A 25,999-nucleotide genomic window follows, 5' to 3' on the forward strand; every position below is an offset into this window, starting at 1 on the left:
ACTGTGGCACTTTGGGCAAAGAGAAATCTCAGTAAGCTGGGTGTGGCGTGGATTGTGAATTCGTGTTGAATGCCTTACCTCGTCCCTGGAGAAAATAGCTGTCTGTGTGTGAGCCTTGGACTTGATATCTAAATTTAATAATGGGTATGTCTAGGCCCGGGGTTTTCTTGTTCTTAGAGTTCCATTTTATGTGGAGTGAGTCTCCTCCTTTAGAGATGCAGTGCTTTCTGCCTCATGATAGGAGGGAGCTCCTTGGCATGGCTCTTGGAAGCCCTGGGTAATGTCGTGTGGTTTTGATGGCATCTCAGAGGGGGTGGGACTGATTCAATTGAAGCCATTTCAAGAAGCGGCTCCTTTCAGTGAGGCAATAAGGACTGTCTTGCTCTGTCCTCTGGAGCCCCTGTGAGGGGCTGCCTTGTCGAAGGGATGCCATTAGCATCCAGGCAGCATGCTACAGGAATGAAAGATTTCACCTGGACTTCTAGAAACTGGCTGCAGGGTGAGGCTGCCGCTAAAACCGGCCACTCAGATGCCAGAGACGGTCCATGGCTGGGAGATCTGACTTGAAGGACTGCAGACAGCAGTTAGGGCCACGTGAAAATGTCATGGTAAGCCAAAGATGAATCTGACATGTCTGGGTATGGCATGTGGAGACGCAAATGTATCGTTTTAGGTTACTCTTGGCGAACAGCTCTTCCATCCTTAAGATATTGTTTAGCTTTCAATTGCCTTTGTACTTTGGAAATTCTAGTTGAGCCTGAATTTTAAAAATCTTACCCAACAAAGAGATATCAAAGATTTAAGTGTTTGCTTGGGATTATCTGAAAGGAGGTTGTGCTTTACTTGTTCCTTATAAAACCACCCTGAAGTCTTTTTGTCCTGTATTAGAGACAAAGTTTTTAAAAGCAAGACAGTGTCATCAATTTTTACATAAACTGTGCATATTACTACTTGACTCAGCAGCTCGACCAGGGCCCAGCCTCAGTTTCTTCTTTTAAGTCAGTCTGTCTTTCAGCAGACTGCAGTTTCCACCCTTCCTGCGGTCCCTCGTTATCTTGTAAGCACCTACTAGGGGGCACCACCTCTTTGATCCCCGGCTGCCTGGCGTATATTCTGACTCTACCACTTAGCAGTTTTACTGTGAGCAGGTACTTAACAGTTCAGACTTCAGCTTCGTCCTCTGAAAAAAATTGGGAATAATAACGGTAATACTTGCAAGACGGTTGTAAAGATTAGACTAGATGGTACTCGCCAAATATAAAAAACACAGTACCTGGCGTATATGTGCTCCCTTATGCTATTTAGAACAAGATCCAGTTACTGTCCTTGGGGAGTTTATGGCCCAGTCAGAGAAACAGACAAGTCCATAAAAGATCGGGGGTCAATGAGTAGTAGTGATTTTTATATATATATATATATATATATATATATATATATAGTGTATACTATATATATAGTAGTGAGGTCAGGGTTTACAGAGCTCCTGTTATGTGCAGGCAGTTACGGAGATAAGATGCCTGGCTTCAGGAGGCCTACAGCTGCCAGGCAGTGTGACAGAGCTGTGCAGAGGGGGCGTGAGAACAGGATTCTCAAGAATGGGATGGGGACAGAAGTGTGGGCTCACACAGCAGAGGCGGCCACCTGGAGGAGGTGAGGCTTGTGTTTTCAATATTGAGTTAGATGTGTTGAACAAAAGAAGCCAGACACCAAAGTAGACATTATAGGATGCCGTTTTCATAAAGTTCAAGATTGGCAAAACTTGTCTATGTGACGGAAATCAGAACAGCAGTTACCTTTGCAGGAGGTTACTGATTGGAAGGGGACAAAAAAGGAACCTCCTGGCATGTCTGTGTCTTGATCTGTGGGCATGTGTACGTGGTTGTACTTAAGTAAACACAGATCTGTATACACTTAAGATTAGTGCAGTGTTTTATGTGTGTGTTCTTCAATAAAGCAATCAAATAGGGATGATGAGTGGGCACAGCTCGGTAAAAACAGGGGGAAGGAAGGTCGTACTTGAGAGTGAGAAGAACAAATAGGAAAGGTGTGGAATAGCATGTTGAGTTCCAGACTGTAAGAAGTCTGCTCTGTCTGGATGGAAGGATAGATACACGTCACAGAGTGAAGATAGAGTGATGGTGAGAAGCGTCTTTTAGGTGCAGGCCGTTGTGGGAGAAAAAAAAAATTTTTTTTCTCCAAGTTTTTTTGTTTAAAGTACCAGGCATAAAGGCATCCTTTTTGTTTTTTTTTTACTTTTTAATAAATTTAAGTATAGTTGATTTTACAACGTAGTGCCAATCTCTGCTGTATAACAGAGTGACTCAGTTTTATACGTTTACATTCTTTTATTAACATTCTTTTCCATTATGGTTTATCCCAGGAGATTGGATATAGTTCCCTGTGCTATACAGTAGGACCTGTTGTTTGTCCATTCCAAATATAATAGTTTGCATCTACCACCCCCAAATTCCCAATCCATCTCTCCCTTTCCCCCCTCCCCCCGACCACCACAAGTCTGATCTCTATATCTGTGAGTCTGTTTGTTTTAGAGATAGGTTCATTTGTGCCATATTTTAGATTCCACATATAAGTGATATCATATGGTATTTGTCTTTCTCTTTCTGACTTACTTCACTTAGTATGATAATCTCTGGGTCCATCCATGTTGCTGCAAATAGCATTATTTCATTCTTTTTTATGGCTGAGTAATATTCCATTGTATATATGTACCATATCCTCTTTATCTATTCATCTGTCGATGGACATTTAGGTTGCTTTCGTGTCTTGGCTATTGTAAATAGTGCTGCAATGAATATTGGGGTGCATGTATCTTTTTGAATTTGAGTTTTGTCCGGGTATATGCTCAGGAGTGGGATTGCTGGATCATATGTTAGTTCTATTTTTAGTTTTCTGAGAAACCTCCATACTGTTCTCCATAGTGGCTGTACCAAGTTATATTCCCACCAACAGTGTAGGAGGGTTCCCTTTTCTCCACACCCTCTCCAGCATTTATTTGTAGACTTTTTAATGATGGCCATTCTGACCGGTGTGAGGTGATACCTCATTGTAGTTTTGATTTGCATTTCTCTAATGATTAGTGATGTTGAGCGTCTTTTCTTTGTGCCTGTTGGCCATCTGTATGTCTTCTTTGGAGAAATGTCTATTTAGATCTTCTGCCCATTTTTTGATTGGGTTGTTTCTTTTTTGATATTGAGTTGCATGAGCTGTTCGTATATTTTGGAGATTAAGCCCTTGTCAGTTGCATCATTTGCAAATATTTTCTCCCATTCCATAGGTTGTCTTTTTTTTTTCTGGTTTCCTTTGCTGTGCAAAAGCTTATAAGTTTGATTAGGTCCCATTTCTTTTTTAAAATTTTTATTTTTTACTTCTATAAGGCATCCCTTCTTAAGAAGGTAGAGTGGCATAGTAGAAACTGACCTTTCATTTGGGTCGCTTACCTCTGAACTTCTGTGCAGTCTTCTCATCCCTTAAACAGGCTTTTGGGAAGCTTACAGGAAATAATGGATATCAAGTGCTGTATCTGCCATGTAAATGCTTCTTAAAAGATTTTCAAGTGTGTATGTGTGTGTGGTTTATTTAATCACAGTGCTAATACTTGACTTTCCAAATCAAAAACCTGGTTACTATATTATGGAGTAATGCTTGCTCATCTGAAACTTCTGTTTCATGTAATTGTAGCTTAATATTGTTTAAAAGCTTTTGGTTGTTTTTTATCTTAAAAGTTTTTTTTTCCTGTAATCACTAAATTATTTTAAGCATTTGAGAACAAAGAATTTCTATTTCACTAAGGCTCATACTTGGCAACATTTGTATGAGGAAAAGAACAACTTTAATGTCAGGTTTCTCATTTATGTGGAAATGGGTTGTGAGTGTGGGGGAAGGAAAAGAGGGGAGGGAGTGGCAAGAGACTGATTTTCTAGGATTTTTTAAAATGAAATTTACTTTTTTGAAATGTTAAACATCAGATTGTGAGTGTATGAAATATCTTTTTGTGATTATAATATATTAGTGTAATCAGATATTTGTTAAATGTTAAACTGTTATATGAGAAATTCCACTTAATAACAAGCTAAATTCATTCAGAATCTTTTGACAATGACTCATTTGAGGCCTATTTGAGATTTCCCAGATGATCATTTTTATTTTAGTAATTGTTTTTCATTTTTATTAAATAACTCTTTCCCTAGCTTTGAAGGCCAGCCACTTACCTCTCTAGAGCATGTCTGCCCTGTTTTCAGGGAATGCCTTTGCATTCTAGAACATACTTCATTCTGTGTCTAAGCACCACTGAATCTCTCAACGGATCTGCCCTCTGTGTTTAGGAGCGAGCGAGCCCGCTGGATAACTGCCCTGGGACACAGCAGCGGGAAGCAGCCTCCGGACCGAACCTGTAAGTACCTGGAGAGCCGTCTGCTCTGGAACGTGGAGGGCTCTGCCCCCTGCTGGTCGCTGGGTTATTAGTGGTTAACCTCCACAGTACCTGCTTTGTAAGTTTTCTCCAAGATTTCCTTCCTGCCGCCCCACCTCAGCTCTGGATGCTCCCTGCTTTGGAAGTCAAGGGGACTGAATTCGAAGTGCAGTTCTTTGCTGTGTAAACATGGCAGATCACTGCATAGCCTTTCTGAGCCTCTTAAATCATCTGCAAGTTAGGTGCATTATTACATACAACACGGCGTTATGATAGTGAGGATTAAGTTAAATTTACATTGAAAGCCCTGCTTATACTATAAAGCTCTTAAATTTCTAGCTGTTATGGGCAATAGTAGCATGTTTAAACCTTCTCCATACTGACTGTGAATCTAAGCTGAAATGGATTTTTAACCTTAAGGTAAATTACTTTACCCTTCCTTTTGACTTTTTTTAAAATTAAAAAATATATCTTATTTTTCTAGGGAACTCGGTACTGGTACAGTAAAGATTAGTGTCATGTGCTGAGCATCTTGCTATGCTGCTCTGCGTGATTCCAGCTGGAAGGTCAAATTCAAATTAGGGCAGCAAAAGTGGATTCCTGGAGCACTCAAAAATCATAGTTTTAAGCTTAGAGTCAGAGCTGAAGTGACTGGTTTGAAAGTTCTCTGGAATCAAGTTTCATATTAAAAAAAACCGAGTAAAAACTCAGGCCAGCCAGTAGGAAGTCACTGAAGTAAAAATTGATCTGTTATGATCGAGAATTTGGGGGAAACTAAAATGTTTTCTAACCAATTTTTGCTTGGACCTCCTTTTATTTCTAAACTCTGGCAGCTTTTAGGTGCTGTTGGGTGGGCTGGGGGAGCACCCTGGATGAGAGCCAGGAGAACTGGATAGATTTTGGATTTTATCCTCATGGCCTTGGCACATACCTAATCTATCTTGACTCAGTTTCCCCAATGCACAGTGACTGTTTTCTGCTCTATTGTGTGATGTATCTAATGACTCCTTATCAAGGCTATTTTTGAGGGGATTCATGTATCGTAAAAGGCCTCTCTCAATTCTGAGCTTCTAAAATCCTAAAGCTCTTAGCCAAGTCAGAGAATTCCTGGGAAAGATTTTCTGCTTTTTAGGAGTCTACCTTGTTTCTATCTGTGCTGGCTCTGATTGCACAGAAAGACTAAGTGAATGCAGAATATTGATTTGTACCTGTTTTGTTTTTCCACTGCTACCGGAAGTTCATTATGTCCCCTTTTGCCCTTAGCACTGACCCAAGTGGAAATCATTAGATCATTTACTGCCAAGCAACCAGATGAACTCTCCCTGCAGGTGGCAGACGTGGTCCTCATTTATCAGTGTGTCAGCGATGGTGAGTGGGAGTGTTCTGATGGGGGCGCTGGTGGTTCAGGGTCTCATTTTGTCATCACTGCTTATATTCCCTATCCCTTTGGTTTCCTCATATGCGCCTGCCTCTCCTTTATCTACACTTTATTGCTTCTAAATGTTTTTTTAATAGGATCCGGTCACATGGTTGTTCACTCAGAAAATAAAAGTCAGTTGGGAGACAAGATGGCAGAGTAGAAGGACTCGTAAGCTCACCTCTTCTCACGAGCATACCAAAACCACAGCTAATTGCTGAACAACCGCTGATTAAAAAAAAAAAGGACTGGAACCTACCAAAAAAGATTTTCTGGAACCTACCAAAAAAGATTTTCTGTATCCAAAGGCATGAAGAAGAAACCTAATGAGATAGTAGGAGAGGTGCGCTCGTGATATAATCAAATCCCATACCCCGCCCCCCGCAAGTGGGCGACCCACAAACTGGAGAACAATCATATCACAGGAGTTTTCCCACAGAAGTAAGAGTTCTGAGCCCCATGTCAGGCTCCCCAGCCTGGGGGTCTGGCATATAGGAGGAGCAGCCCCCAGAGCATTTGGCTTTGAAAGCCAGTGGGGCTTGAGTGCAGGAGCTCCACAGGAATGGGGGAAACAGAAACTTTACTCTTGGAGGGCTCACGCAAGGTCTCGTGTGCACCAGGACCCAGGGCAAAAGCAGGTCTGTCCCAGGCTCCTATGAAGTCACTACCTGTGGGTCTTGGAGGGGCTCCTTAGAAGTGGGGGTTAGCTTTGGCTTACTGTGGGGACGTGGCAGACATACTGGGCTACATTCAACCACGTGAACAATCCTGGTGGATGACATATTGGCTCATTAGTACCAAGACCTAGCTCCACCCAACAGCCTGTCCGTTCCAGTAGTGGGACACCTCAGGCCAAACGACCAACAGGGTAGGAACACAGCCCCACCCATCAGCAGACAGGCCGCCTAAAGACTTCTTGAACCCACAGGGACCTCTAGACCCACCCCATGACACGGCCCTGCCTCCAGAGGGCCAAGATCCAGCCCACTTCACCAGGGGCAGACACCAGAAGCAAGAAAGCTACGATCCAGCAGCCTGCAGAACCAAGTACACAAATGCAGATCAGAACCTACCCTGAGACCAGTTGGTCCCTGGCCCTTGGGTGATGAGAGGGGAGTGTACTGCTGAAACACACAGGACATCCCCTATAGAGGGCCACTTCTCCAGTGTTGAGAAACATAACTAACTTTCCTCATACATAAAAATACAAATAGAAATTTAAACAAAGTGAGATGGCAGAGGAATAGGTTCCAGAATGAAGGAACAAGATAAAAGCCCAGAAAAACAATTTACCTGACGCAGAGATAGGCAGTCTACCTGAGATAGGCAGTCTACCTAAGAAAGAATTCCAAGTGATGATCGTAGAGATGATCCAAGAATGTAGGAAAATAGATGCACAGAGCTAGAAGTTACAAGAAGTTTTAAACAAAGAGAAAAGATAAGAACAACCAAACAGAGTTGAAGAATACAGTAATTGAAATGAAAAGTGCACCTAGAAGGAATCAATAGCAGAATAAACGAGGCAGGAGAATTGATAAGTGAGCTGGAAGACAGAGTGGTAGAAATCACTGCCACAGAATAGAATAAAGAAAAAAGAATGAAAAGAAATTAAGACAGTACAAGAGACCTGGGACAACATCAAATGCACCAACATTTGCATTATAGGGGTCCCAGAAGAAGAGAGAAAGGTGCTGAGAAGATATTTTAAGAGATAATAGCTGAAATATTCCCTAACACGAGAAAGGAAATAGTCACTCAAGTCCAGGAAGCACAGAGTCCCATACAGGATAAACCTAAGGAAGAAGACACTGAGACACACAGTAATCAAACTGACAAAAATGAAAGATATAAGAGAATCCCCATAAGGTTATCAGCTGATTTTTCAGCAGAAACTCTGCAAACCAGAAGGGTGTGGCATGGTATATTTAAAGTGACAGAAGGGAAAAACCCACAACCAAGAATACTCTACCCAGCAAGGTTCTCATTTAGATTTGATGGAGAAGTCAAAAGCTTTACAGACAGGCAAAAGCTAAGAGAATTGAGCACCACCAAACCAGCTTTACAACAAATGCTAAAGGAACTGCTCTAGGCAGTAAAGAAAAGGCTACAACTAGAAACAAGAAAATTACAAAATGGGAAAGCTTACCGGTAAAGGCAAACATACAGTAAAGGTAGGAAATCATCCACACAGAAATATGATATCTAAGTCAGTAATCATGAGAGGAGAGTACAAATGCAGGATATTTGGAATGCATTTGAAATTAAGAGATCAGCAACTTAAAACAATCATGTATACATATGGACTGCTATATGAAAACCTCATGGCAACCAAAAATGTATAATAGATATACACACAAAAAAGAATCCAAACGACACTAAAGATAATCATCAAATCACAAGAGAACAAAAGAGAAAAGAAGGAAAAAGACCTACAAAAACAAATCCAAAACAATTAACAAAATAGCAATAAGAACATACATATTGTTACCTTAAACGTAAATGGATTAAACACTGCAACCAAAAGACATAGGCTGGCTGAATGGATACAAAAACAAAACCCGTATACAGGCTTCCTACAAGAGACCCACTTCAGATCTAGAGACACGTACAGACTGAACGTGAGGGGATGGAAAAGGGAATTCCATGCAAAAGGATTTCCAAATCAAAGAAAGCTGGAGTGGCAATACTCATATCAGACAAAATGGACTTTAAAATAAAGACTGTTAAAAAAGACAAAAAAAAGGACACTACATAATGATCAAGGGATCAATCCAAGAAGATAGAACAATTGTAAATATAAATGCACTCAGCATAGGATCACCTCAATATATAAGGCAAATGCTAACAGCTGTAAAGGGAGAAACTGACAGTAACACTATAATAGTGGGGGACTTTAACACCTCACATCAATGGACTGATCATTCAGACAGAAAAATCAATAAGGAAACACAGGCCTTATAGGACACTCGACATCAACTTAATTGATATTTATAGAGCATTCCATCTGAAAGCAGCAGGATACACATTCTTTTCAAGTGCACATAAAACATTCTCCAAGATAGATCACATGCTGGGCCACAAAGCAAGCTTTGGTAAATTTTAAAAAATTGAAATAATATCAAGGCATCTTTTCTGACCACGACACTGTGAGATTAGAAATCAACTACAAGAAAAAAACACCAACATGTGGAGGCTAAACAATATGCTACTAAACAACCAATGGATCTCTGAAGAAATCAGAGGAAATCAAAAAATACCTAAAGACAAATGAAAACATGATGATCCAACCCTATGGGATGCAGCAAAAGCAGTTCTAAGAGGAAAAGTTTATAGTGATACAAGCTTACCTCAGGAAACAAGAAAAATCTCAAATAACCTACCTAACCTCACACCTAAAGCAACTAGAGAAAGAACAAAACCCAAAATTAGTAGTAGGAAAGAAATCATAAAGATCAAAGCAGAAATAGAGACTAAGAAAACAATAGAAAAGGTCAATGAAACTAAAAGCTGGTTCTTTGAAAAGATAAACAGAATTGATAAACCTTTAGCCAGACTCATCAAGAAAAAAAGGAAGGGCCCAAATCAATAAAATTATAAATTAAAAAGAAGTTATAGGGGCTTCCCTGGTGGCGCAGTGGTTGAGAGTCCGCCTGCCGACACAGGGGACACAGGTTCGTGCCCTGGTCCGGGAAGATCCCATATGCCGTGGAGTGCCTGGGCCCGTGAGCCATGGCTGCTGAGCCTGCGTGTCTGGAGCCTGTGCTCTGCAATGGGAGAGGCCACAACAGTGAGAGGCCCACATACCGCAAAAAAAAAAAAGTTATAGCTGACACCATGGAAATACAAAGGCCCATAAGAGACTACTACAAGCAACTATATGCAAATAAATTGGATAACCTAGAAGAAATGGACAAATTCTTAGAAAGGTGCAATCTCCCAAGACTGAATGAGGAAGAAGTAGAAAACATGCACAGACCAATTACAAGTACTGAAATTGAATCTGTGTTTTAGAAACTCCGAATAAACAAAAGTCCAGGACCAGATGGCATCACAGGCGAATTCTACCAAACATCTTCCCAAACATCTAGTGAAGAGTTAACACATATCCTTCTGAAACTATTCCAAAAAACTGCAGAGGACAGAACACTTCCAAACTCACTCTGTGAGGCCATGATCATCCTGATACAAACCCTCAGCTAACATCATACTCAATGGTGAAAAGCTGAAAGTATTTCTTCTAAGATCAGGAACAAGACGAGGATGTCCACTCTCACCACTTTAATTCAACATAGTTTTGGAAGTCCTAGCCACAGCAATCAGATGAAAAAAAAAGGAATCCAAATTGGAAAAGAAGAAGTAAATCTGTCACTGTTTGCAGATGACATGACACTGTAAATGACACTATAAATAGAAAATCCTAAAGATGCTATCAGAAAACTACTAGAGCTCATCAGTGAATTCAGTGAAGTCACAGGATACAAATTAATACACAGAAATCTGTTGCATTTCTATACACTAATAGCAAAAGATCAGAAAATTAAGGAAAGAATCCCATTTACCGTTGCATCAATAAAAATAAAATGCATAGGAATAAACCTACCTAAGGAGACAAAATACCTGTACTCTGAAAACTATAAGATGCTGATAAAAGAAATTGAAAATGACACCAACAGATGGAAAGGTATACTGTGTTCTTGGATTGGAAGAATCAATGTTGTCAAAATGACTCTGTGAGCCAAGGCAATCTGCAGATTCAACACAATCTCTATCAAATTACCAATGACATTTTTCACAGAACTAGAACAAAAAAGTTTACAATTTGTGTGGAAACACAAAAGACCATGCATAGCCAAAGAAAAGAGAGCTGGAGAAATCAGGCTTCCTGACTTCAGACTATACTGTAAAGCTACAGTAATCAAAACAGTATGGCACTGGCACCAAAACAGCACATAGATCAATGTAACAGGTTAGAAAGCACAGAAATAAACTCATGCACCTATGACGACTTAATCTACAACAAAGGAAGCAAGAATACACAATGGAGAAAAGACAGTCTCTTCAATAAGTGGTGCTGGGAAAACTGGACAGCTACATGCAAAAGCATGAAATTAGAACATTCTCTAACACCACACACAAAAAGAAAGTCAAAATGGATTAAAGACCTAAATGTAAGACCAGATATGATTAAAAACTACTAAAAAAAAAAAAAAAAAAAACTACTAGAGGAAAACATAGGCAGAACATTCTGACATAAATAGTAGCAATATCTTTTTGGATCTCTTTCTTAGAATAATGGAAGAACAAAAATAAATGGGACCTAATTAAACTTAAAAGTTTTTGCACAGCAAAGGAAACCATAAACAAAATGAAAAGACAACCTATGGAATGGGGGAAGATATTCGCAAATGATGCAACTGACAAGGGATTAATCTCCGAAATATACAAACAGCTCTTACAGTTCAGTATCAAAAATACAAACAACCCAACCAAAAAATGGGCAGAAGATCTAAATAGACATTTCTCCAAAGAAGACATACAGATGGCTAAAAAGCACATGAAAAGATGCTCAACATCACTAATTATTAGAGAAATGCAAATCAAAACTACAATGAGGTCACCTCACTCCGATCAGAATGGCCATCATTAAAAAGCCTACAAGTAAATGCTAGAGAGGGTGTGGAGAAAAGGCAACCTCCTACACTGTTGGTGGGAATATAAATTGGTGCAGCCACTATGGAGAACAATATGGAGGTTCCTTAAAAATAGAGCTACCATACGATTTAGCAATTCCACTCCTGGGCATATATCTGGAGAAAACCATAATTCAAAAAGATACATGCAGGCTTCCCTGGTGGCGCAGGGGACACGGGTTCGTGCCGTGGTCTGGGAGAATCCCACATGCCATGGAGCGGCTGGGCCCGTGAGCCATGGCCGCTGAGCCTGTGCGTCCGGAGCCTGTGCTCTGCAATAGGAGAGGCCACAACAGTGAGAGGCCCATGTACCGCAAAAAAAAAAAGAAAAAAAAAAGATGTGGTACATGTATACAATGGAATACTATTCAACCATAAGAAGGAATTAAATAATGCCATTTACAGCAACATGGGTATAGCTCAAGATTATCATACTAAGTGAAGTATAAGCCAGAGAGAAATATGATTTCACTTACATGTGGAATCTAAAAAAAGATACAAATGAACTTGTATACAAAACAGAAACAGACCCAAAGACATAGAAAACAAACTTACAGTTACTACAGGGGAAGGGTTGGGGGCAGGAGGGATAAATTAGGAGTTTGGGATTAACATATACACACTACTATATATAAAATAGATAACCAACAAAGACCTACTATATAGCATAGGGAATTATACTCAATAACTGTAAAAACCTATAAGGGAAAAGAATCTGAAAAAGATATATATATATATATATATATATATGTATAACTGAAACACTTTGCTATACACCTGAAACTAACAGAACACTGTAAATCAACTATACTTCAATAAAAATAAAGTAAAAAAATAAAAGTCATGTTCTTCCTACCCAAAACATCATCCCTTTCTGCAACTCAGCCCAAGCTCAACACTCTCCTAGACACCTCACTTCAGGGCCTCTGATCATGTTCTGCCTCTCATCATGATACACCATTGAGTCCCTCTTGAAACCTTTCCCCCGTTCCACCTCTCTCTCTCACCTTGCATCATCCGTGGTACCCAACCTGGGGCAGGATACTGCCTCTGAAATTTGCCCATATCGTCCTCCCTCAGAGCTGAACAGGATTCATCCAAATACTTGGTGCCCCATGAGGACTCTGCTCTTCTTTGCAGGCTGGTATGAAGGGGAAAGACTGCGAGATGGAGAAAGGGGCTGGTTTCCTATGGAATGTGCCAAGGAGATAACATGTCAAGCTACAATTGATAAGAATGTGGAGAGAATGGGACGTTTGCTGGGGCTGGAGACCAACGTGTAGCCTCTCTGATGGTATTTTGTCACTGGGAGATTTGCACTACATCATGGTGGGCTGGTTGGTTCAAGGCCGGTTTTGATGTTAATTTTAACACAGCCTATTTAATTAAAAGAAAGGAAACACTTGCCTTTAAGCTTGCCAGGTGGTTCTGTTCTCTCAGGAGAACAGCTACTGGATAGTTAGTCCACGAAGCTCAGTTTGTGCACAGCAATCCTTTTGCAAACCTCTAGGTAAACAGAATAGCTGAGCAGTCCACTTCAGGGATGAGGCAGCCTCAGCTACTCCTAGTTGTATCATGTTCTGGCATTAAAAAAAAAAAAAAATATATATATATATATATATATATATATGTAAGATGCTGTATCCTGGTTTTCTCTATCCTCACTTAACCAAGAATGTATGCTATCCCTCTTTAAACATCTCCTTCGTATGGTTCTTCCAGTATTAGCAAGGTTTTATATCTTTAAGGAATACCCAGTTTTGTAAATATTGCTCCTGCCTCTTATATTTTAGATCTGATGCTAATGCTTTCTTGATTTCAAAAGGAACTGGTAGAGTTCTGAAGGTGAGCTCAGTTTTTCTAAACCTCTTCCCAGGAAAGGGAAATAATTGACACTTGAATTTTTTCCACCTCTTTCCTCATTAGAAGGGAAGTAAGGAGCCTTAAAGATTTTTTTAAAAATCCATCTCACCCAACTTCGGTCTTTGGTAAGTATATTCTAATAAAACGTAAGCTACTCTAACAATATAGAATTTAGATGGTTCATATATGTGAGAAAATCCTGAATATACGACAGGGGTCGTACTTTTTAAAAATAGACCTATATGAGATGATAAACTGACGTGAGGCTGCTTTGCCTTCAATAATGTACGGTTTTTGACTGTCCCTACTCCCATTTCCAAAAGGAAATTGGCTGAAACACATTTTAACAATCTCAAGGAAGATAAAATTGGACCTTAAAAGGTATCAAGAAGGCAACATGGTGTACCTAGTTGCAACATAACATTTTGACCTTAATGGGAACTCATTTTATTTGCACTAAAGGCCTTGCTTGCTGGATTTGAAGTCTCTCTTAACTGCAGGTGTCTGTAGAACTTTATTTCTTCCACTGATGCAAGGAGAGGAAAGTCATTGTAATAGTACGTTTCATAAAGAGGGAATTGGAGGGTTTGGAAGAGTGAGGGGAGGAGTGATTTTTTTACTGGCAGCTACGTTCCCTCTCTACTCCATTCTCTTTCATGGAGGGGTAAAACCTGGCAACGGGTACATCATTCAAGGACTCAGATCCATGTGTGACATGTCCCCAGCTACTGACTGCCAACCAGTTACTCAATTGTGAGTAACTTTGCAGAAGCCCAGTGCGGGAGGTGAGTGTGCTCAGCCCACATGCTCTGTGTCCTGTCACTGCAGCAGTGAGCCTGCAGGGGGCACCTGCAGCTGCTTCGCCTGTGGATTGCTCTCCTTTATCAATGCACACATTTCTGAGTATAAAGACATGCTAGGCCCCGAGCTCCTTGAGTTCTGGGCCAGTCTGTCAATGGAGAATAGCAGTGGACCCAGCAAGCAAGGTCTTGGGTTTGGTAAAACAAGAAATCTATCTCCTCTTTGATGTCACAGAATTTCTGGAGGAGAAGCTAACAAATTGAAATCTAATCTAATGGAATGTTTTCATTTAGGAAGGAAGGTAAATGTGTTGCTTGCAAAGAGACCATTTCGTATTATTTTTGCTAACACCCTGTTGACACTAAAAAGCAACTATATGAATCCTGTGAATTAATTTATCAGTAGAGATGGTGAACAGTTTTGGAATATGTGCATGTTATAAATCAGAGCCTATTTAGCAAGCAGGTTAATACTGTTATTAGATAAAGTGTTGTTTTATGGCAGGTATTAACTCATTCACAGTGTTTCAGTTCAACTGTGAACATGACACAGTATTGTTTTTCAAACTTAGTAGCTTCTCTGAATTGTACAATGACCTCATTCAGTGACCTGTGGAGAACAAAAATATTCATTTTTGTCCCAATGAATTGAGATTGCTTGTACACTTTTGGCAAAATATGTGAGCTTATAAAGATTTTGTATATACTTGTTCTTTTGTGCTGATGTGATTTAATTTACTATAGGATGTGTTCATTTAAGTACATAGTTTGCTGAATTTTGAACCAAATCAGAGTTCTACTCAAAAGGTATCTGCAGCTAACATTGAAGGTGTCTGATCTTTCTTTTTTGGGTACATATGGGCCTTAGCTGCCCTAGAAGGCTGGGGCATTTTTAAGAACTGGGCCATCCTGTTTTTTCTTATAGTTTCCACAAAACTGCATGACTGAACAGCTTACCTCAAATAGTTCATAGCTTCCTAACTGCTGCTGACCCTTGGAGTATATACCTTATCATTCATTTTGGCCCCTCAGTGTCTGAACCTTTGTGCTTGGGACATTTCACCACCTTGTGCATCTTGGTGGAAGACAAAGAATGACTCCGTGTTATTTTCTTTTCCTGAATAAAATTTCCACAAACTTAGTGGCTTAAAACATTCCTGTATGGTCTCACAGTTCTGTAGTCAGAAGTCTAGGACTGCTTGGCTGGGTTCTCTGCTTAGAGTCTCAAAAGGCTGAAATGAAAGTGTTGGCTTAACTCTTTCCAGCTCATACCTGTTATTTGCAGAGTTCCATTCCTTGTGACTGTAGGACTGAGGCCCCTGTTTCCTTGCTGGCTGCTGGAGGGTGGGGGGATTGGAGGGTGCTCACAGCTTCCAGGAACTGGAATTCCTTGCCACGTGGCTCCTTCCATCTTCTAGGCAGCAGTGGCGTGTTCAGTCCTTCTCACACTTGGAATCTCTCTCATTACATCTTATGCTACCAGCTGGAGAAAACTCTGCTTTTAAAGAACTCATATAATTATATTAGACCCATAGAATAATTTCCCTTATGAACTCAAATTCAACCGATTTGGGACCTTAATTAGATCTGTAAAATTCCTTCGCCATGCAGTGTAACCTAATCGTAGCTGCAACACCAAGGAAGCAGAGATCATGGGATCATCTTAGAATTCTGTCTACAACACCCTCTATAAAACCTTAAAATGCTAGTTTTCCAGCATTCTTTGCAGCTAAAATACAGCTATGTGATAGGATACATAAATCAAAGGCATCTCTGTTGGATTTTCGCTCAAGGTAGTGACAAAAGAGGGAAGAGATGGGGAATATCATCTTTGGAAGTAGCAGGATGCATCCTCCTCTTTGGTCCCTCCTCCATCCCAAATTACTGCTGCGTTTTCCTTGGACTCTGGAAAGCAGCAGAGAGGCAGCTGTTTGTTTGGTAGACTTGCAGTACTAAATAACACAGGTCAGTTAAATAACACAGGTGAGAGTTTAGTGCCTACCATAATCTCCTTTGTGGGTTCGGTCTCCAAAGGGCTTACTCTGGAGTGAGGAAGTAAACCTCAAGGGCCTCGAGCTTCACTCTTCAGGCATCTAGCATACCAAGGTCCTGACAGGAGGAAATAAAACCTTGCTCTGCAGAAAGCTATCATCATCTTAGTTCTCAATTATTTCCAAAAAACAAATTCTCAAATGAAAGGATCAGCAAAAGAACAAAAAAAAAAAACCTCTGAGAGACAGCATCTGGATACAGGAAAAACAAAAACAAAACAAAAAAACTGATACATTCACAGGGACTCTAGACAGTAAAATCATTAGTAAAATACAATTGCTTCGTTTATGGAGATAAAGCCAAACTTCAAAAAGCAATCTAGAACAACCAACCAAAAGAAGTGAGAGAAAAAACAACTAGAAAATATGGAACTGGATTTAACATCAGATTTGATAGTTAAAAGATTCTGGTGAACTGAAGAGAGGCTAGAAGAAACCTACAAGGAAGCGCGAAGAGGAGAGAGATGGGAAGTGCAGGATTTAACTGGAGTCTCAGAGGAGAGAAAGGGGAAAGAGAGGGAGCTTTGGCAAGGAGACTAGGTCTTTCTAACCTTGCTCTGACCAGTCATAGGATGCAGGCTGTGGCCTTGGGTGAGGCGAGGACAATTCCTGCAGAGGGCTGGTGAGTGAAGGCTGTCATCTGGTAGCTACTTCCAGCAGCTAAGGGAGTACCATGAGTCCTGATGGAGGATCTGGGCAGAATATCACAACATTCACTACCTGTAGCTATGTCAATATTAGATAAAACAAGTCTGTAAGATAAAGGGTATGACTAGGGATAGAGCCTACATGATGATGAAAGTTTCATTTAACCAGGAAGATATAACAATTCTAAATATATATTCTTCCAACAATATGGTCTCAATAATAAGACAAAAATGAGCAGAAATATAAGAATTAAATCAAAAGTCACAGAATGAGACTTTAACACACCTCTCTCATTTGATAGGAAAAATAAAAAATCAATGAAGATGTAGAAGCTTTGGACAAGAATAACATAATAGGCTTATATAGGACACGCTGCAATTTCAGCATATACATTCTTTTCAAGCACACGTAGAATATTTACTTTTGACTACTTCCTGGGTCATAAAACAAGTTTCAACAAATTTTAAAGGACTGAAGTTATATAGAGTGAGGTCTCTGATTACAACATGATTAAGTTGGAAATCAATAACAAAAATTAAGAAATATCCATTTATGTAGAAACTCTGACCTAAATTTAAGATGCAAAACTATAAAACTCCTAGAATACAGGAGAAAATCTAGGTAGTCTTGGGTTTGGAGACGACTTTTTAAATAAAACACCAAAGACATGATCAGTGAAAGAAAAAACTGAGAAGCAGAATTTCATTAAAAGACAGGAGAATGTAAAGACAATCCACAGGGTTGGAGGAAATCTTGCAAAATACACCTGATAAAGGTTTGGCATCCAAAATACACAAAGAACTCTTAAAACTCAATAATTAGAAAACAAAACACCCAATTAAAAATGGGCAAAAATCTAGAAAACTCACCAAAGATACACAGATGGAAAATAAGCATATGAGAAGATGCTCAAGATGAAACATCATTAGGGAACTGAAAAATTAAAATGAGATACCACTACACACCTATTAGAATGACTATAAAATCCAAAACCCTGACAACACCAAATACTGGTGAGGACACAGAGCAAGAGGGATTTGCACTGACTGCTGGTGGGAATGCAAAAACCACTGGGAGGAGTTTGGCAGTTTCTTAGAAAACTAAACACTTACCATATGACGTAGCAATCACACTCCTCGATATTTACCTAAATGAGTTTAAAACTATGTCCACACAAAAGTCTACACACAAGTTTTTATATCAGGTTTATTCATCATGGCCAAAGTTGGAAGCAACCGAGATAATCTTCAATAGATGAATGGATAAACTGTGATACATCCAGACAATCAAATATTAACCAGCAATAAGCAAAATGAGCTATCCATGAAAAAACATGAAGGGGTCTTAAATGCGTATTACTAAGAAAAAGTTGCCAATGTAAAAAGGCTATACGCTGTATGACTCCAACTATATAACATGGAAAAGGCAAAACTATGGAGACAGTAAAAGATCAGTGGTTGCCAGGGGTTCAAGGAGAGGAAAGGAGGAATAGGTGGAGCCACAGAGGACTTTTTTTCAGGGCAGTGAAAGTATTCTGCATGGTTTAAGTTTATGTGCATACCTGTCATTGTATCAATACATTGATCAAAATATACAACACAAAGAAGCTAATGTTAAGCTAACTAAAACTATGGATTTTAGTTAATAATGTATTAATATTGGCTCATCCCTTGAACAAGCGTACCAAGATGTTAACAATAGGGGAAACTAGGAGGGAGTTTCTAGAAGGAAATTCTGTACCTTCTGCTCAGTTTTCCTGTAAACCTAAAACTGCTCTAAAAAACTACAGTCCAGTAATTAAGAAGTTCCTCTAACAAAGGAAGTGGCAGAAGTAAACTTGAAACATCAGGAACAAAGAAGGAACAACTGAACAGGTAAACAATTGGGTAAATATAATAGACTATCCTTAAGGTTTTAAAATGTTAGTTGGCTGAAAGCTGTATTACATTGTCTGGTATGGTTGGTTCTCAACGTATGTAAAGGAATTATTTGGGAAAACTAAATGGTGGTGTCTTTTTTTAAAAAATAAATTTATTGTATTATTTTTGGCTGCACTGGGTCTTAATTGCTGCACGGGGGCTTTCTCTAGTTGCGGTGAGTGGGCTTCTCGCTGCAGTGCCTTCTCTTGTGGAGCACGGGATCTAGGCGCGCAGGCTTCAATGGTGGCGTCTTACATATATTTTACTTGAAGTGGCAAAATGTTGCTACTTATTCACTATGATAAGCTATACATGTATACTGTAATCCATAGAGCAAGCAAAAAATGCCCAAAACTTAAAGAGATATACTGATAAACAAGCACGCAGGCTTCAGTAGTTGTGCCATGCGGGCTCAGTAGTTGTGGTTCACAGGCTCTAGAGCGCAGGCTCAGTAGCTGTGATGTACGGGCTTAGTTGCTCCGCAGCATGTGGGGTATTTGGACCAGGGCTCGAACCTGTGTCCCCTGCATTGGCCGGGGGATTCTTAACCACTGCACCACCAGGGAAACCCCAGAATAGTTTTTAAAAGTGACCTAACTATATGTTTGGAAACACATTTAAAATGTAGTTATATAGGTAAGTGTAGAGTAAATGAATCAAAAAATAATATCAAGCAAATGCCAATCAAAAGAAAGCTGGAGGGGCTATACTAGAACAGATAAAGTGGACTTCAGAGCAAAGAAGATTGCCAGGAACAAAGAATACTACATCACAATAAAAGGGTCAATCTGTGAGGAAGACATAACAACCCTAAATGTGTATGTACCAAATAAATAAAGCTTCAAAATACGCGAAGCAAAAACAGAACTGAAGGGGAAAAACAGACAAATCCATAATATAGTGGTTAAAGGTATAGAACAGAACACCATCAAGGAATGGGACCTGACATTTATTTAGCGAACACTCCACCCAACAACAGATTATACTTTCTTTCCATGTAGGTATGTAATATTCACCAAGACAGATCACATTCTGGGTCATAAACTGACAAATTTAAAGGAACATATCATACAAAGTATGTTTTCCAACCAGCATAAAAGAATCAAACTAGAAATTAACAACAGAAACACCACAGGAAAATCTTCAAACACTTGGAAATTAAACAGCACACTCAATTTGTGGATCAAAGAGGTAAATATATAAAGAAATAAAAAACACACTGACTGAATGCCATGAGAATACATCAAAACATGTAGTTGGCAGCTAAAGCAGTTCTTAGGAATTTATGGCACTAAAACACTTAAATACAGAGAAAATCAATGAAACAAAGAGCCTAGTTCTTTGAAAAGACGAACACAATTGATACACCTTTTAGCAAGACTGACCAAAAAAGAGACTGTCCATGTCAAGAATGAAAGAGCACATATTGTTACAGATTCCAGAGATATAAAAGGGTTAAGAGGATATTCAAGCAACTCGACATAAAGTTAACAACTTAGATAAAATGGGCCAATTCACTGAAAACCACAAACTACCAAAACTCTGAGCAGTCTTAAAGGTTGGCTCTGCAGTGCTTCCACATCAGCCGTCTTCCTTCGCTCCCATGCCTTTACCCACACCAGAAATGTTTTGTATTATGCCCTATTCATCATCTCATGGTGGATGTGCAACCTCCTGACATCATGGACCCCTAAAACTGGTGCTTTTCTCTTCTGGCACTTGGTAACAGTGGCTTAACTCTTGCCACTGTACTAGCCAATTGAAGAGTGGCACATTTTGCCATTTTAAAGGTCAATGAACTTAAAATTTTCTGCAGCTCTAAAATTCATAAAGAATAATCCTTTTTCTTTTTAATCAGATATATCCCTAAAGCCCCAATTACTTAACATACGAGGTGGGAAATAATAAGACAACCAAGGAAAATGGCAAGTAAGCACATGAAGTACGCTCATCAATGATTATTATATTCAATAGAAATAAAAAACAAAACCACAACAAACTATGAGACTCCACATCCGTTAAAGGCAAAAATTAAAACAACTAAAAATACCCAAGTACTGGTGAGAACTTGTAACACCTGGAACCATACTATATGGAGGGTGGGTGTATAAAACATGGTATACCCACTCTGTAAGTCAGGTTGGCAATTTCTTATATGACACAACAATCCTAATCATAGGTATTTACCCAAGAGAAATGAAAACATCTATCTACACATAGACCTGTATACACATATTCATAGCAGCTTTAGTTATAATAGCAAAAACACTGAAAATAACTAAGAAGTCCATCAACAGGTGAATAAACAAGCTATGGTACAACCATACAATGCAATACTAAATAATAAAAAATGAACTAACTTCTGATATACACAGCAACATAAATATCTCAAAAGCATTATGTTAAGTGAAAGAAGCTGGACACAAAAGACTACATATGGTTCCATTTATTTGAAATTCTAGAAAAGGCAAAACTAGTGACCAAATGGTTGCCAGCGGGAGCAGGGGATTGACTGTAAAGGGAAAGAGGGAGATTCTTAGGTGACAGGAATGTTCTATATCAAGATTGTGGTGATATCAATTACATGACTTTATACATTTGACAAAATTCACAGAATTATACTTGGGTAACTTTATTATATATAAAATAATATCTTAAACCTTATTAAAAAAGGGTTTGTAACAGCGGTAACATTTTTTTTATATGTTGCACTTCCAGATACTCTATAATGAACATGTACTTTAAAAATCAGAATAAAACTGCCATGTAAAAACAATTAGCATATTATAAATATATTACACTACATGATCACAGTTACTTAAACATATACACAGACTCAGAGCTAAAAGAGGGGAAGGAAAATTACCATTTACTTTGGGTAACAGAGTACGAAAATAAATTCTTCCTATAGCTCTTCTATGATTTCTAACTTGTAGGGTGGACCTTGTTTTGAAAATGAAGAAGTGAAAATCACTTGCAATATTGGTATAAATGTATCTAGAGCTTTTGCCCAAGTTAATGAATTAGGAAGGTGTCGCATGGACTCACTTTTCGAAGACACTTCGTAAAGATTATCCAGTGGTTTATTTCTTGTTTTGTTTTTCTGTAAGTTTCTCTTTCAGGGTCATTTTTTTTAAGAGTTATCCTTGGTATCACTCAGAATGGTGAGGCAAATAGTTTTCTTCGTAATTTAGTATCTTCTTATTTAAAATTACCAAATAGCAGATAGTTCTGAGACCTGGAATACATTTTTCACTAAGTAACACCCTATTCTGTAAACAAAAGAAAAACATAAATAGCACCTTCAGGCAAAATTTCCATCTTGACTGGCTGTAGAGAAGACATAAATTGGAGGTGATAACAACTCCTCTGATCTCTCTGAATAGCTCATCTGTTAAACAGTTCTGCAGGAACATTTTCCCCATTTATGGAGATTAAATATTTGTCTATGAACATGCAGCCAATTAACTAGTAATCTGTTTTTACAGATTTTTAAAATGCTTTCTGCGAAGACCGTTTTGGCCAACTGACTGAATTTAAACTGGATAGTAAAAGTAAGCCAAAAAAAAAAAGCACAAACGTAAAAACAAACGTTCTTACAGAATAGGACCTAATGATCACCTTCAGTTTAGGGGCAAAACTAATATGCCACAAAATGACCCAGTATAAGAATTCAGTGAGAGGCAGATCACTTTTGGGATACTAGCCAAGAGAATGGACTTAGAACACACAAATACATTCAGAACCCTAGAAGGCAATGATAGGTTGACATACATTCCCAGAAATGGAAGCAGTACCTGAACCAGTGCTGTTAAGATCACCATAGAATTATCAGTCAATCCCAGTCTTCATACGATACTCCTTTCCTTTGGCTTCTTTGGAAGGCACAATAAAATCTGTAGTTTTTAGGGTGCAGCAGGATGTTCTTCCTATGTCTTTTTTCCCAATATTTCCAGTACTACAACTTTTCTCAGACATAGGGTCAGACTGTTAGATCACAAAATAAGTGATAGAAGCCTCAGCAAACAACACTCAACAATGGATAGTATGTGTTTCAGTTAATACCCTTCTGCCAAGTTATACAAAAGACCCTACTAAAAGTGGCTAGAACAAAGAAGGGTTTATTACATCAGAATAAGTCCATGTGCAGGGCAGATGCAAAGTCTGGATAATTCAACAGCTCACTAGCGTTATCAAGGACTCTGGTGATTTCCACCTGCCCGCTGAGCCAACCTTGTGATCCTAAGAGGGTTGTAGCAGTTCCAAGTGCCAGAGTCAGACAAAACAATGTCCAAAGGAGGAACACAGAATTTCCTTCTTTAAGTCTATTAGTGAGGAAAATCTTCTCAGATGCCCCCTAGCAGATCTCTTCTCAGCTGCCATTAGCCAGGACAGGCTCACATATTCATGCCTCATCAGTTACTTATAAGGAGAAAAAGACCATGCATGATTGGCTTAGAACAATCCAATCCACCCTTGGGGAAGAGGGTCCAACATCCCTGGGAACAAGGCTGCACAGAGGAGGGGACACATGAACAAGCAACCAGGAAGGGAGGGACAAAATGGTTGTTGGATAGCAACCAACAGTATTTGTCAAAATCTGACAGGGCTGAAAACATACAGTACATGTCACACTAGCTTCCACTGGCTAAGAGGGTAAAATAGCACTCAGAGCATGGGGAAGAAAAGTCTAACATAATGGATTGTTTAAAAACATGTTTCAAATAATAACTATAACTAAGTACACAATACATGCCAGACACTAGTCTATGCACTTTACATATGAAAACATATTTAATCCTCATAATTGTTACCTGTATTTTACAGATAAGGAAAAGGAAACAGAGAGAAGCCAAGTAATTTGCCTAAGATACGTGGTAAGTGATGGAGCTAAAATTTGAACTTAGATAGGCTCTAGACCCATGCTCTCAATTGCTACATTACACTGCACAGGGTGATGTAAAAGTGGTACAAATATATTCTAAGATAAAAAACCATCAGATAAACCAAGGGATAGGTGGAGATGCAGAAAGCAACCCAAAAAGCTAGCTGAGATTTACACTGTACATTTTATTAAATACTGGGCTTTATTACAACAATTTACTTCTGATAGAAGTTTCATTAGAAGAAATGTGGATGTGTTCAAATTCTTATTTGATACTGCTTTTTGGCTAACCATTCTATTTTTACTGATTCTATACTCAGTCATTATGGGCAGAGAGATTAATCTTTCATAACAGAACAAAGGAATTTCTCAAGTGGTACAACATTCAAAATATATGAGAAATACTCTCAAAATGTGGACATGACCACTACAGAGTAACTTTTTTATGGTATATTTATAATAGCTACAGATGACACTGTTAACTCATGCACATTAAGTCTTTATTTACTACCTACTGAAGGTTTCTACCTTACACATGAAAATTATTCATGTCCTGCGGTTTGACATCTACTCAAAAGTTAAACCATGATGGAAAATGGCTATCAAACTGGCTTTTCAGGGCACCACAGAAAAGCCGTCAGCTGTAATATCCATCCTGAAATCGTGGTGGCAAGTTCCTGGGAGTTGCTTTTTCCTGTGTTTTGAGCAAGTCTATAATAGCTGAGAGTACTGCACAGTCTCTGGATTTAGTGTCCTTCCAGTCTACAGGATGGGGACTTTCAATCTTCTCTTGCAGAAGGATATCTAGTTCTTTTCGTAATTCCTGAAGTTGGAAAAATTATACATGTTCAATAAAGGCAGATGTACTATCAAACAACGTAATAAATAAAAGTGACTTCAGCTGGTACAAGAAATTTAACAAGCTATTATACAAAAAGACTGAAATATCTAATGAGCAACTAACTAAAGTGTGGTTATGAGTAGCCAACTTAAGTAAAAAAATTCAAACTTTTATCACACTGAGCCATTTAGAATGGTTGGTCTGTAACTATCTCAAAAAACAATTCAGAAAAACTGAATCAATTTCTCAGCACAATTTCCTCTGTTGAAATAAAGCAAGAAATATTTAACGTAACATGTGTAACACTTGGAAGAACAAAACCACAAGACCACATACTAACTTGTATGCAGAATCAAAGACAATCATGTAAAGTCAGTCACCTTAACAAGATGGGCAATTCTTGCTGGAGACTGAAAGATAATCCATTCATCTACAGCAATAGTTTCCTGATCATTATCCTTCTGAATGGAAATATCACCTCCAAAGAACAAGAGACAGTATGGAGAAACTTCTGTGCAGTCATACAAGTATATCTATAATGAGAATTATGGCAAATGAATAATTAAGGAGTCTGAAAGGATTATTGTCACATTAACTCAATAATATCACTAGTACCAATTTATTAGTGCTTTCCTTCTAAAACAGGTATTATCCTTTTAGTGTAATTACAGAGACTAAATTTGAAGAAATACCATTTAAACAAGCCATTCTTACTTCAGAGAACAAAGGAGTTTTATATTTTTGTTTCAATTCAATCAATAGCACTGTTCTGTAAACAAAATATTGCCTAAGTGATAAAACCAAAACACTAATGTAGCTGAAGTTCTTTTTATTTATATATTAACAGAATTCCCACTTAATATTCTGACCAATACTTGTATATTGACAGGCCAACAAAATTCTCTGAAAAGTGTACTCTTATATACCATAAGATGCCAGTATGTCTTGAAAGCAGGCTCTGAAAGAAAATTATGCAAATCAAATAACCATCCCAATTAATTAAAATACAAAGATACATCATGACAGATCTGCACATTAAAAGTATAGGCTATCTGCTTAAAGAAGGTATAAGTCATGTCATAAAAAAAATTTTTTTAAAGAAAATAAATTTTGTTTATAATTATGAAAACCTATACAATTTAAAAATTACAACAAGACTGTTATTCAGACCCATGGTTATTTTATGTATTCACTTACACTACTTGTTCTCATCTTCAGGTGATAGATAAGCCAGTTGTAATGAAATTCTGTTTGCTCCACATTAACGGATTTGGGATGAATAGCAACTAGTCCATCAGTTTTTGTGTAAACTTTCACCCTTTAAAGAAGTTAAAATGTAGTTTAAAAACAAAACAAAACAAAACTCTGGAGGATTCCAAACTAATCCCAGAATCAAAACAAACTCCACAGATGAGTTCAATTTATTTCTGCAATATAAATTTCCAAATTTTTGTTT

At 38.6% G+C, this 25,999-nt stretch overlaps 2 protein-coding genes across 3 annotated transcripts in view; one reads left to right on the forward strand and one right to left on the reverse strand.

The window, feature by feature from the left end:
• Positions 1-15,356, forward strand: part of ARHGEF26 (Rho guanine nucleotide exchange factor 26) — a 156,123-nt gene extending 140,767 nt beyond the window's left edge. The window contains exons 13-15 of one of the 2 annotated variants that reach the window (XM_032629870.1): positions 4,344-4,411; positions 5,693-5,797; positions 12,677-15,356. In XM_032629870.1, the coding sequence (XP_032485761.1) occupies positions 4,344-4,411; positions 5,693-5,797; positions 12,677-12,819 (316 nt within the window). In that variant the 3' untranslated portion in view covers positions 12,820-15,356. Of the gene's footprint in view, positions 1-4,343; positions 4,412-5,692; positions 7,429-12,676 lie in introns of those variants that run through there. The other variant, XM_032629869.1, reaches the window with a different exon arrangement.
• Positions 15,357-22,918: 7,562 nt separating this feature from the next.
• Positions 22,919-25,999, reverse strand: part of DHX36 (DEAH-box helicase 36) — a 50,221-nt gene continuing 47,140 nt past the window's right edge. The window contains exons 23-25 of the mRNA XM_032629867.1: positions 25,741-25,861; positions 24,924-25,076; positions 22,919-24,525 (exon numbers count right to left, since the gene is read on the reverse strand). Coding sequence (XP_032485758.1) covers positions 24,340-24,525; positions 24,924-25,076; positions 25,741-25,861 — 460 coding nt within the window. The 3' untranslated portion in view covers positions 22,919-24,339. The remainder of the gene's footprint in view (positions 24,526-24,923; positions 25,077-25,740; positions 25,862-25,999) is intronic.

This window comes from Phocoena sinus, chromosome 4 (assembly GCF_008692025.1).
Source record: "Phocoena sinus isolate mPhoSin1 chromosome 4, mPhoSin1.pri, whole genome shotgun sequence".
In the NCBI taxonomy this organism is placed as follows: Eukaryota; Metazoa; Chordata; class Mammalia; order Artiodactyla; family Phocoenidae; genus Phocoena; species Phocoena sinus.